At 35.4% G+C, this 12,359-nt stretch overlaps 1 protein-coding gene across 1 annotated transcript; it reads left to right on the top strand.

Moving 5' to 3' along the window:
• Window positions 1–8,424: 8,424 nt before the first annotated feature.
• Window positions 8,425–11,232, top strand: LOC123528331 (uncharacterized). The gene is made up of 2 exons (XM_053551515.1): window positions 8,425–8,547; window positions 9,518–11,232. Exon 2 carries the CDS (start codon window positions 9,601–9,603, stop codon window positions 10,354–10,356), a length of 756 nt encoding a protein of 251 aa, XP_053407490.1. The 5' UTR covers window positions 8,425–8,547; window positions 9,518–9,600; the 3' UTR covers window positions 10,357–11,232.
• The last annotated feature ends 1,127 nt before the right edge of the window (window positions 11,233–12,359 follow it).

Here is a 12,359-nt window from a genome sequence, read left to right as displayed (position 1 = left end):
TTCTAACCATGTCAATCTTGTATTCTTTCGTATCCGCTTAACTGTTTTTATAGTAAATTGTTGCGTAAGGCATAAAAAATTTACCAACTTATTGCCAAAATGCTGATTAATTCAGTCCCAGTGAGAAAAAGTCCCTGAATGTCAATGTCAAAGAGCATTCAGCTATTGTCAGTAATGTTAACATGTTTATATCCATGATCCAACATAATATTCTGCTATTATTTCAGTGCACAAATAGCATTAACAGATGTACGAGAACAATGGAAGATTCATCATACATGCTAGACGTTATCGATGAAAAGATAAAAAATAACATTTCTTACTGTGACATTTAGTGTTATTTGTAAGTCTTCTTTGCAACTCATAGCTAGTATACGATAAAACTATGTAAAATGTCTGAACCGTACACACCACTTCCGGTTGTACAACATTTCATGTATTTGTTCCTATGATTTGGTCATTCAGAGATTGAAAACATTACAAATGTAACTAAGATAATCATTTATTTGATGAATAAATTTCATTCGGTAGATGATGTTTTAATAAATTATCTTTTATATTTACCATAGTGGTTTGACTGAGGTTGATGTTTTAAAACTACAAGAGACCATTCTTTGTTCAATAAATGTCTATTGTGATACAAAATATTTGAGGAACCAATTCACATAAAACGAGTGTCGGAATGTTTAATTATTTTACGCTCTTTATTATTTGTTTGTAGATGTTTATTTGCGGCATTATTTTTTATTCTTTGTAGGTTGAAACAAATAAAACGATTGACTAAATGTGTTTGAAATATTGTCTTTCTTTAAGTTAGAAAGTCATGACATTTTTACTCTAACAAAGGGTATAATCATTTAATCTGTGTTTTATATATTACTGCATGTGTACAGGTACGATAATGAAATCAAATTTCTTTCCTATGTCGGTCCTTTTGATAAATATAGCATGAATACATGGTCTTTTTTAAGTTTGTTAGGCTGTTGGTGAAGTCTTGTTTATTGTTTTATCAACCTCTTTTGCATAGGCACTCGGAGAAATGTCACCTCCTCAGTAGGTTCCAATGCATTTTCATTTCTTTACAGGTGTCTAGATGGCTCACGGAAGATACACGCCCATGTCTGAAACGTCCCAGCGGTTAATATTGATCCGTATTATTCATTGAAGCTTGTAATGGTCGAATGGCCTACATTATTTACATTGCAACTAACGAAATTGAGCTCCCGATGTACACATTTTGTGGAGATGGTACCTAAAATTTTAAATTATGAAAAACAATTAAAAAATAAACTTTGATAGCTTAAATATAAAATTTAAGACCGAATATAATACTTAAATCTTGATTTGATCATTTTGAAGCATGTTGTTTAAGATTTTCTGAAACTTTTTATTTAATTTCCATGTAGCCGCCCTTGCAGATAGTCCTACTCATGTTATTGATCAATATAAAATGCCCAGTTAGACCTGGATTATTGCGGAGAGAATTTATCTCAATGCAAAAAAAAAAAAATGGTCAAATACATTATTATTGTATGACATCGGAAAATGTTTTACGTCTAATAAAATAAATTCGGATCCACTTTCCAAGCTGAAATTTAGATATAATGTTATTTCTACCATATCACACATCATATATAAAAACAAGAAAAACATCTTCAGCATTAATCATGAAATTTGACATTACAATGAAATGATTTATCACTAAGATTTTATCGATATAGTTACTTCATTCTTCCTATTAACTTGTGTCATACAGATGTACAGGTAAATGCAGGGAAGGATTATTATTTGTGTCATTGATTGATCTCTAGTACTCTGTGTACGTGACATTGCATATATTTCTATCTCAATATCTTTGAGAAGTAAAATGATATAGCCTGTACCCTGAACATATCAAGACTTCTGCAAGGTACAAAATGCAGTAAACAAATCAAATGAATCAAATAAAAGTATCAGGACAATTATCACGTCTTTCTCTAACAAATAATTTGTTTAAAGACGTGCCACAAAATAACTGTGTTCTTTTGTATTTCCGTGATGGTAGTTATACACAATTTGCATGAAAAACAAACCTATAATATTGTAAAAGGAGCCAAAATTTTGTGCTCTGAAAATCCCAGGTTCGATCAATTTTATTTTATAGTTTCGGAATATTTTTTGAAGGAAAACAAAAGATTCTTTACAGTCCACACTTTGATTGATTGCAAAACTCACTAAAATAACAAAACCAAATGTCTGATTTCTCAAAAAAAACACCTCAAAATAAAGCATATAAATTTTCCATTAAAATATCTGTGGGGAGAGAGAGAGAGAGAATGGTTCAGGCAGGTCTGTGAAAAGGAGGTAAACACTTTACCTTTCGTTTCGGCGACAAAGCACAGAACAAACCCACCACTGGACAAAGGTGAATTAAGGTGAATGTATCCCAGTGAATGGTTGACTTCTTGTAAAGAGCTGAAATAAGAAAATACTGACAGGTATGTACTTGAAGATATCATTCCTGCTACAATATTATAAAGTCTTCAAATTTTGCTTATATTCAATGTTGTTTTCGCGAAATATAAAGGGAGATAAATTTGGTGTCATTTTATAAAAATGACATTTAAGCACAAGCACAATTAAAAGTTTTAAGTTTTTGGTGGTATTCAATGTTGTTGTTCTTTTTTAAAAAAAAAACAACAAGTAATATCTTTAAAAAGATAAACGGCGCATTATATTAAATACATTAGCAAGTGTGCTATATAACAAGAGCTGTCGGAGGACAGCAACGCTCGACTATTCAACAGCCTTGTCGATTGAATAAATACGAAGTCGAAAACGGGGCATAATTTAGTAAAAAAGCAAAATAGGGTTATGGAACCTGCATAGTGCTTATCAGCTCATGACAGTGGAGAAGTGTGTGAAGTTTCAATCCATTCCCATTAGTGGGTACTGAGATACCAGCTTACATATAAGAATTTCACCAAAAACTCCTTAGTTGAAAAAGGGGCACAATTTTGTAAAATGCGAAGTTGAGTTATTGACCCCTTGCACTGCATGTTATATCATGACAGTGAACAAGTGTGTGAAGTTTCAATCCTTTCCCATTAGTGGATACTGAGATACCAGCTTACATAAAAAACTTAACCAAAAATTTCTATGTTGAAAAAGGGGCATAATTTTGTAAAAAAGCAAAATAGAGTTATGGGACCTGCTTTGTGCATGTCAGATTATGACAATGAACAAGTGTGTGAAGTTTCAATCCATTCCCGTTAGTGACTACTGAGATACCAGCTTACATACAAAACCTTAACCAAAATTGTCGAAAAAGGGACAAAATTTTGTAAAAAAGCAAAATAGAGTTATGGAACCTTTGCAGTGTAAGTCAGTTTATCACAGTAAATAAGTGTGTGAAGTTTCAATCCATTCCCACAAGTGGTTACTAAGATACCAGCTTACATACAAAACCTTAACCAAAACTTTCTAAGTCAAAAAAGGGGCATAATTTTGTAAAAAAGCAAAATAGAGTTATGGAACTTGCGCAGTGTAAGTTAGTTTTTCACAGTGAATAAGTGTGCGAAGTTTCAATCCATTCCCACATGTGGTTGTTGAGTTACCAGCTTACATACAAAAACATAACCAAATCGGGACGCGGACGCCGACGCGGACTCGGACGCCGACGCATGGGCGAGTCCAATAGCTCTACTATTCTATGAATAGTCGAGCTAAAAATAAACGCAGTGGTACTTATACATGTTTTTCTTGCCCGCCCTGTGCAAGCGTGCTTAAAACTGATATTTACTGTTAGGATTTAACCCGTGATATTTGAGGCCCACTGCTTCAGTTGTGTCTTTACAAAAAAAGCCTTGATTTTCTATGCAGTTGAATAGTCACAACACAATACTCTGGTGCGCTTTAATGTTATTTTAGCAGACGGGCCTCAAATTGTCAACGTCTTTTAATAAAGGTTTATTATTGTGTCATTTTATGACAGATCACGAGGTTTTCGTGTTTCGACCTAGGCCAAGTAATTGTGTGATTTTGCTTCTCTGTCACGCTCTATCGATTCGAGAATATATGTATTTAGATATAATTTAAACATTATTTTCGCGGATCAGTTATGGCAGAATTTTATCACCCACCTTTAATCTCCTGTATCAATTGTAAATGTGTTGATTTAGAACTTAAAAAAAGAAATAGTTTGCATGTGAACCAAACAATATTTTTCATATGTAAATATGAATCTGAAATCCCGGGGAATCACACATTCGTCTAATCGGCACAGACATAATATGTGATTTTTACTGTCTTTCCCGCGCGTTTGTCCATAGACGATAAGGCGAGTTTTCATTGGTCCAGGGAGACATGCTTAATTTGCATATTCAGTGAAAACAAACGGCGGCGCCGAAACTAAAAAAAAAGACAACAACAGATAAGTATCACAGTTTTATCTGTAACTCGTAGTCTTCCATTATACATCTTTTACTGCGTCTGTGTTTAAATATTTGCATAAGAATGCGTCAACTAATTTGTAACGTAGTTTGTTACTTTTTCTGAGGAGCTTCAATAATAATGATGTTAATTGATTTCTAGTGTTCTGTGTTTACACAAAGTGATTAACTAACAAAGACGGAATTCAAGAAATAATACTGTAATGAAAAATATGTTTTGTTTGAAAGATTCAGAGATAGACAAATAATATCTGGACATCAGATACATAATAAGAGCCTTTGGAAGTATAACCCACAATCAAACAATATGGTAGCAGATTCTGTTTCAGTTAATTATGTACCACGCCCCTTAGCACCGAGTGAAGTAAAACTCTATTATGAGGAAACACTAACATAAATGATTAGAAAAAAATAACAACATCACTTATAAGTCTAAGTTTTTAGTCTAGATCGATTCCTATGCTCGTCGTTTCTTTTTCAACTTTATTTCTTGGTAATGAGCAGGAAACTATTAATTTGAAAAGTGTATAATTTCATGACTTCGCACGTTCCAATAAAACAAGTAGACACACTCATTGGAAAAGCGTACGGCAATACAACATATTACTTGAACATTATCAAAATAAATAATCAACATGGAACAAGCACATAAATTCTTAAAACTCTATGTTACAACTTTTCCAACTGTAATGACGGTATATACTGACTAATATATTTGTATTAACATTGTATTAGGAAGCTTTACAGCATTAACACGGTCGGAGTGGCGGCAAAATATTGTAAATAGATAGGAAGAAGTATTTTTGTACTCCGCGTTACATCGTATAGCGGAGTACCTTTGTCCTAGCGTTATTATCTTTCAAAACCTGTTTTGAATGCTCGAGTGATTCGAGATCAGATATAAATAAGATTTTTGGCGGTAAGAAATTAGTTCTAGCGATTCACTCTGTGCGGTGACATCGTTACAAGCCGGAACAATGGACACCTCGGACCGCAGCAGTTATGACGATCGGTGGGGAATGGAAAATTCTAGAATCCAGGCTATGATAGACGACAGGATGAAGGCGTCTTTAGAGGAACACAAAACTTCAATGCTTACAGATATGGAGAAAATGCTAGAAAAGATAAGTGGAAATTCTAATTTTGAGCAAATGAATAAGATTTCAAGCATATTGAAAGGCACACAAACTTTTAAACGGAAGTCAAATGAAGAGCAGTTTAAATACAACTCCAAGGTTAGCATCGCTCTAGATGAGGCAGATCATTTGATACAATCAAACAAATTGCAGGAGTCCAGACAAAAGATCGCTGAATGTATTCTTTTATATATATTTTTTTAATGTTATCGCTTCAGACGCACGGGTAAATATTGTTTAAAATGTACCGCAATCTGACTAAAGTACTTGATCTTCTAAACGAAGATCTGAGAACGACCCATTCACATTCGTCTTCTGTATATTTTGGATTTCCAGTATTGCTTTTTTTATTTTATCCAATCAGACGACATGTTCGAATGTCAAAGAGTAAGAAAAATGTGCAGTTATTCCAGGGCTCGAACCCAGGACCCCTCGCTTACAAAGCAAGTGGCCTACCGACTGAGCTAACCGGCTATCTGATACATTATGACATAAGAATTGTAAATATCAAAAGGCAAGGCTACAGGTAGATTTGCAAGATGTTGTAAGTTAGGCTCTGATTGGCTAGCGAAAGGGTCGTCAGAACGAGGCAATGAATAGGTCGTTCTCAGATCCTATGCGTAGCGTAATAGGATATGTACTTTAGTCAGATTGAAATGTACCGGTAAGCAGACGATCGATAAGCAGACGATAAGATTAAGATAAACGCTATGTTTACATAAAGCAAGGCTTCATTGTGTTTTTAATAGTTCAGTAGGCACAGTTTATATTTGTCAACGTTAATCACATTTTATTACCGTTATAGACATATACATATGGAGAGAGATAGTCGCTAATATTTGCATTCATTTTCAGCAAAAGAAATGATATCTCATAGACAAAAGCTCATACGCTTAGCGGACTCGTCAGAACTGGGGTGGAGGGTAGTAAACGAGTATGAATCCAACCCATTAGCCAGCGATTCCGACGATGAAAAAAGGATTTATAAGGCTGAGACGAGGGCGAACAAAAAGTTAAAGGCGGAGAAAGCTAAGAGAACTCGTGGCAGTAGATCATGGCCATACCGGAAGCCAACTACAGCATCGGCCGGCAATGTACAAGTTTCTAATGCTACACAACAAACGCCTCGTAGACCAGGATTGTGCTTCGCCTGCGGGAAGCCAGGCCACTGGAAAGGATCGTCGGAATGTTCTGCGAACAGTTCCAATAATAAGATAAGTAGTTTTATTAGCAATAATTTTCAAAACGAAAATTTATTTCGGATTAAAGATCCAGATATCTCATTTTCACAAAGTAATAATGTGGTGAAAGAGAGTGACGTCATTACTGAAAAAAGTAGTACAGAGCAATCGTCTCCGGTAGGTAGACTGAAGCAAAATTTGTCCAAATGGAGAGAGGCTTTAGACAGTACATTTATATTAAATGTAGTAGAAAAAGGCTACAAGTTGCCTTTTATGAGTGTTCCAGACAGTGTGTTTTTAAAAAACAACAAGACTGCTCGAGAAAATTCATGTTTTGTTGAGCAAGAAATTGAAAATCTCCTGCTTAAAGGCATAGTAAGTGAAATTGATAGTATTCCTTATGTAGTCAATCCTTTAACCGTAGCCTACAATAGAAATGGAAAACCAAGGTTAGTCTTAGATTGCAGACACATTAATCCTTTTTTACACCAGTTCAATGTGAAGTTTGAAGACATAAAAGTTGCAGAAACATTATTTGACAAAAACTCTTTTCTATTTACTTTCGATCTGAAAGGAGCATATCACCATATAGACATTTTTCCAGAGCACAGAACATATTTGGGGTTTTCATATTCTAGATCAGGACATACAAAGTATTACGTTTACAATTCTTTACCATTCGGCATAAAAACAGCAGGACACATATTTACGAAACTTTTGAAGGTAGTTGTTACATTTTTAAGAGCAACTGGACATAAAATCATTATGTTTCTCGATGATGGGATCGGTGGTCATTCAGATTATGAAAAAGCTTTGCGCTCAAGCGAGTTTACCATGCAAACGTTGGTTGCTTTTGGCTTTTTACTTGCTGACGAAAAGTGTAATTGGGTACCGACACTGAGATTAGTTTGGCTTGGGCATGTTCTAGATATGGCACAGAATATGATTTTTATATCATATGAAAGAATACAAAGATTAGAAATTATATTAGATTCCGTGATATATCAGGTATGTCGAGATAGAGCAAATATAGTTCCAGTAAAAGTGTTGGCCAGAGTCGTCGGACAGATAATATCATTACAAGGCGTAATAGGTAACAAAGTTCGTTTAATGACAAGAGAATTATTCAATTGTATCAATGCAAGAGCCAGTTGGAATGCTCCTGTTAAAGTAACAGAATTAGCCATGAATGAATTACAGTTCTGGAGAAGCAATGTAAGTACACTGAACAGAAAAGGGAGACAATTAAACGAAAATCATGTGTGTCTGTATAGAATATTTGTCGATGCCAGCGCATTTGGCTACGGCGGGTATGTAGAGAATAACGTAAGAGTAAATAGTTCAGTTAGTCAAGGAATAGTAAAATTAGAGTCCCAGAAGCTCCCGGAAGTGAGCAGAACAGAGTACGAAAATTTCTCAAAGAAGGAAAAAACAATAGAATGTATGTCGTCCCCGGAAGTGGACTTATTAGTTAACAAAGAGTCCCCGGAAGTGGACTTACTAGTTCACAAAGCGTCCCCGGAAGCGGACAATTCAGTGTCTGATTCATTCAGAGGAACCAACAGCTTAATTAATACTTTGTCATCTGAGGCAGGTGATGAGACCAGTAGTAGGTCCCCGGAAGTGGACACTTCGATTTGTGATAGGTCACATGATGCGCGAGTTGAGTTCAGTAGTTTGTCCCCGGAAGCGGACAGTATTGCAAGTGTAATGTTTCCTAAAGCAGATAGTATGTTAAATCGTATGTCCCAGGAAGAGGACATTATTACTTGTAGCATGTCTCCGGAAGCAGACAGAACAGTAAGTAAAACTTTTCAAAACATAGTCAGTTACGTGAAAGACACGTCCCCGGAAGTGGACAATACAGGTAAACATGTGTTATGTTTAAATGCAAATGAAAATTGTTTTTTGAAATCAAAACAAAAAGTTACCGACACGGAAGTCATAGGGCAGTGGGATACTCTAGAACAAAGTCAAAGTTCAACATGGCGAGAAACCGAGGCCGTTAATAGAGTACTCCATTCGCAAGCAAATGTTTTGCGAAATTCCTATGTTAAGGTTTATTCCGATAACAAAAATGTTAAAACTGTGTTATTAAACGGTAGTCGAAAAACACAAATTCATAGTATCGCTTTAGATATACATAAGTTCTGCGAAAAAGAAAACATCATGTTGTGTCCGGAATGGATTCCCCGGGAAAATAATGAAAAAGCAGATTATCTGAGTAGATGTTTTGACTGTGATGACTGGTACATTAGTCAGAATGTATTTACTTATTTAGAAAATAAATGGGGTCCACATAATGTAGATAGATTTGCGTCACATTTAAATAAAAAATGTGCAAGGTTTAATTCACGTTGGTGGGTTCCAGGCACAGAAGCCATTGATGCCTTAGTTCAGCCATGGGGCAAGATATAAACTGGTTGGTTCCACCACCAAGGCTGGTTACAGCTTGCATTAACAAGTTAGTAGTAGAAAAGCCAAATGTACATTAATTGTTCCATTTTGGAAGAGTGCGCCGTTTTGGCCATGTTTGACAAATAATGATGGAAATTTTAGAGATTTTGTGAAGGAAACAAAAATTTGAAACGGACAAATGTCGTTTTATCAGGATCGGGGAACAATGGTTATTTTGCTAAAAATCCATTACCGTTTGATATGCTAGCACTAAAATGTTCGGTGTAAAATTATATTTGTTAACAACTGTTTCATGAAATTAGAAACTTACGTTGTATACGACACTATTTTAATAGTATTAATTCTTTGACAGGTGTTGGTCTGAAGGACACAATCAAACATAAACTAGACGAGGCAGGGATACATGGAGAATTACAACGATCAGTAACGGACAATATGGCGAGTTATCTTTTACAATCAAGGGCAGACAATACAGTAAAAAAGTATCAGAGTTCTTTTGATCAGTTTAAATCATATTGTGATATAAACAGCCTAGTATCTAAACCGGCGTTACCTATCAGCGTAGCAATGTACTTTACCAGTTTACTTGATCAAGGCAAGTCAGACAATGTCGTGTCTGCAGCTTACTATGGAATAAAATGGGTACATAATATCAACGATCTTCAGGACCCGACGGAAAACAGTATCGTCAAACAATTGTTAGAAACTGCGAAACGTATAAGTTCCAAGCCAGTACAGAAGAAAGACGTTGTAAGCTCAGAAATGTTACAAGCACTTTGCTTAACATATCAAGATAGTGTTGATATTATTGATTTGAGGGATTTGTCAATGATTATGTTAGCCTATGCAGGTTTTCTGCGTATGAACGAAGTCAGTAATTTGCATTGCAATGATGTACAATTCAATTCCGACCATCTAGTTTTGAAAATAAGGCAAAGCAAAACAGACGTTTATAGAGATGGTTCAGAAATAGTTATTGCTAAAGGTTGTTCTTCTGCATGTCCGTATTCTATGTTACAAAGATATATGTCTGCAGCACATTTGTCGATTAACTCTGATGAATATTTGTTTAAACCTGCATTTAGATCAAAACATGTCGCGTCTCTTATAGGAAAGAATAAAAAGTTAAGTTACACAAGGGCAAAAGAATGTATTGTTGAAAAATTGAAAAGTGTTGCGCCGAGGCCTTAAACTTGGTACGCATTCTTTAAGGGCAAGTGGCGCTACGTCCGTAGCTAACACCGGTGTATCAGACAGGTGTTTAAAGAGACACGGTCGTTGGAAGACCGATGTAGCAAAGGATGGTTATGTAAAAGACTCTCTTGAAAAAAGGTTATCTGTCACAAAAATGTTAAAATTGTAAAGACTTAAGATTATTTAAGACTTGCAAGAGTTGCATATAAAGAACATTGAATTTAAATTTTTCAGCTTCTCTATACTTTGTAAATTTCTATAAATGTGTCTCGCAAATCGCACAACAGTGTCTGTTGTTGATTTTGTATAGTATATAGAAAGGACTTTTTGTACTCCGCGTTACATCGTATAGCGGAGTACCTTTGTCCTAGCGTTATTATCTTTCAAAACCTGTTTTGAATGCTCGAGTGATTCGAGATCAGATATAAATAAGATTTTTGGCGGTAAGAAATTAGTTCTAGCGATTCACTCTGTGCGGTGACATCGTTAAATTTAAATTCAATGTTATAGATCAGAGGAACATTATTGTAATACTTACTTTATTTACACAATAATTTGTAACCTCAATGTTGAGGAAACGTAACTTATCTAGAGTTAATAGTTATCCGACATATTGTTCATAAAAGATCTTTCAAGGATGAAGCCCAACATTCAGTGGTAAAAGACATGTGATAAAAGGGCACAGGTTTCCAGACACTGGTTTTTCCTGGGCGAGTCGACCACGTTTTGGAAATCTTTTATGAATATCATGTAAAACATATTCAAAGATCGTTTGTTTAAACGTATACATTTTGTGTTTGATTAATTCACATGTATCTACGGCTTGTATGTTTAAATATGTCATCGCAAAATAAATGTGTCTCGCAAATCGCACAACAGTGTCTGTTGTTGATTTTGTATAGTATATAGAAAGGACTCTCATGGCAATATTTGATTGTTTGAGTAAAGATTTAGACAGATTAAATCTAATAACGGTGTTACACAAAACCGTGTTTTACGCCTGCAGAATGGCGGAAATCATTTCCATTCATATTTTATAGTTTAAAGCGGCCTCCGTGGTCGCTGACTTCGTATCAATTGCCCAATCACCGATGTGGATTCGAAACCTCACCTGGAATGTAGAAATAATCGTTGGACTGCCGAACGTTGGTGGTTGTATCGAGGTGCTTGACTATGCCTGAAATAATGTTTGAAGGTAAATCTGGGGTCTCCCTCCATAATGATAAACTGGAGAGTAACTATATGAGCCGTGTCATGGGAAAATCAACATAGTGGCTTTGCGACCAGCATGGATCCAGACCAGCCTGCGCATCCGCGCAGTCTGGTCAGGATCCATGCTGTTCGCTAACAGTTTCACCAATTCCAATAGGCTTTAAAAGCGAACAGCATGGATCCTGACCAGACTGCGCGGATGCGCAGGCTGGTCTGGATCCATGCTGGTCGCAAAGCCATTATGTTGGTTTTCTCATGGCACGGCACATATGTTGAATAAGTGACCGTATGACATTATTAAACCGTACAAAAAATGAAGCTTGTATATCCAGGGAATAATAAAATAGATTTGCTTTTAAAGCATGTCTTACAAAAAAGGTCAATTCTGGCATGGGCATTTAACGTTTTCAATTATTCATTGCATATACTATCTCTCACGTATATCAATTACGACAGTGTGTATTTAATCTAGTTTATTGGGAAGATCATATAAATTCATTTGGGAAAGAATTAAAGTAAATACTATTATTCAGATATCTAAACTGGCTAATGCTCCGGACTACGCGTAATAGGAAACGATGATATTCATTTCAAACTAATACAGCAGTGACATTTCAAATTGTTTCTAGAAAAGAATAATACGGAAAAAGTCCTTTTATCCTAATTCTCAGCTTTTATTGGACATCACCATTTAGATTTGAGAAATGTTTTTGTTAATTCTTATACTGTTGTCATAAATATTTGTATAAACACAGTTGATATTCGTAAGCAAGTGAAGTGAATGTTCA

The sequence above is a fragment of the Mercenaria mercenaria genome, chromosome 9 (assembly GCF_021730395.1).
Source record: "Mercenaria mercenaria strain notata chromosome 9, MADL_Memer_1, whole genome shotgun sequence".
NCBI lineage: Eukaryota > Metazoa > Mollusca > Bivalvia > Venerida > Veneridae > Mercenaria > Mercenaria mercenaria.
The sequence above is the reverse complement of the archived record's forward strand: the minus strand, read 5'-3'. Positions and strand labels throughout refer to the sequence as shown.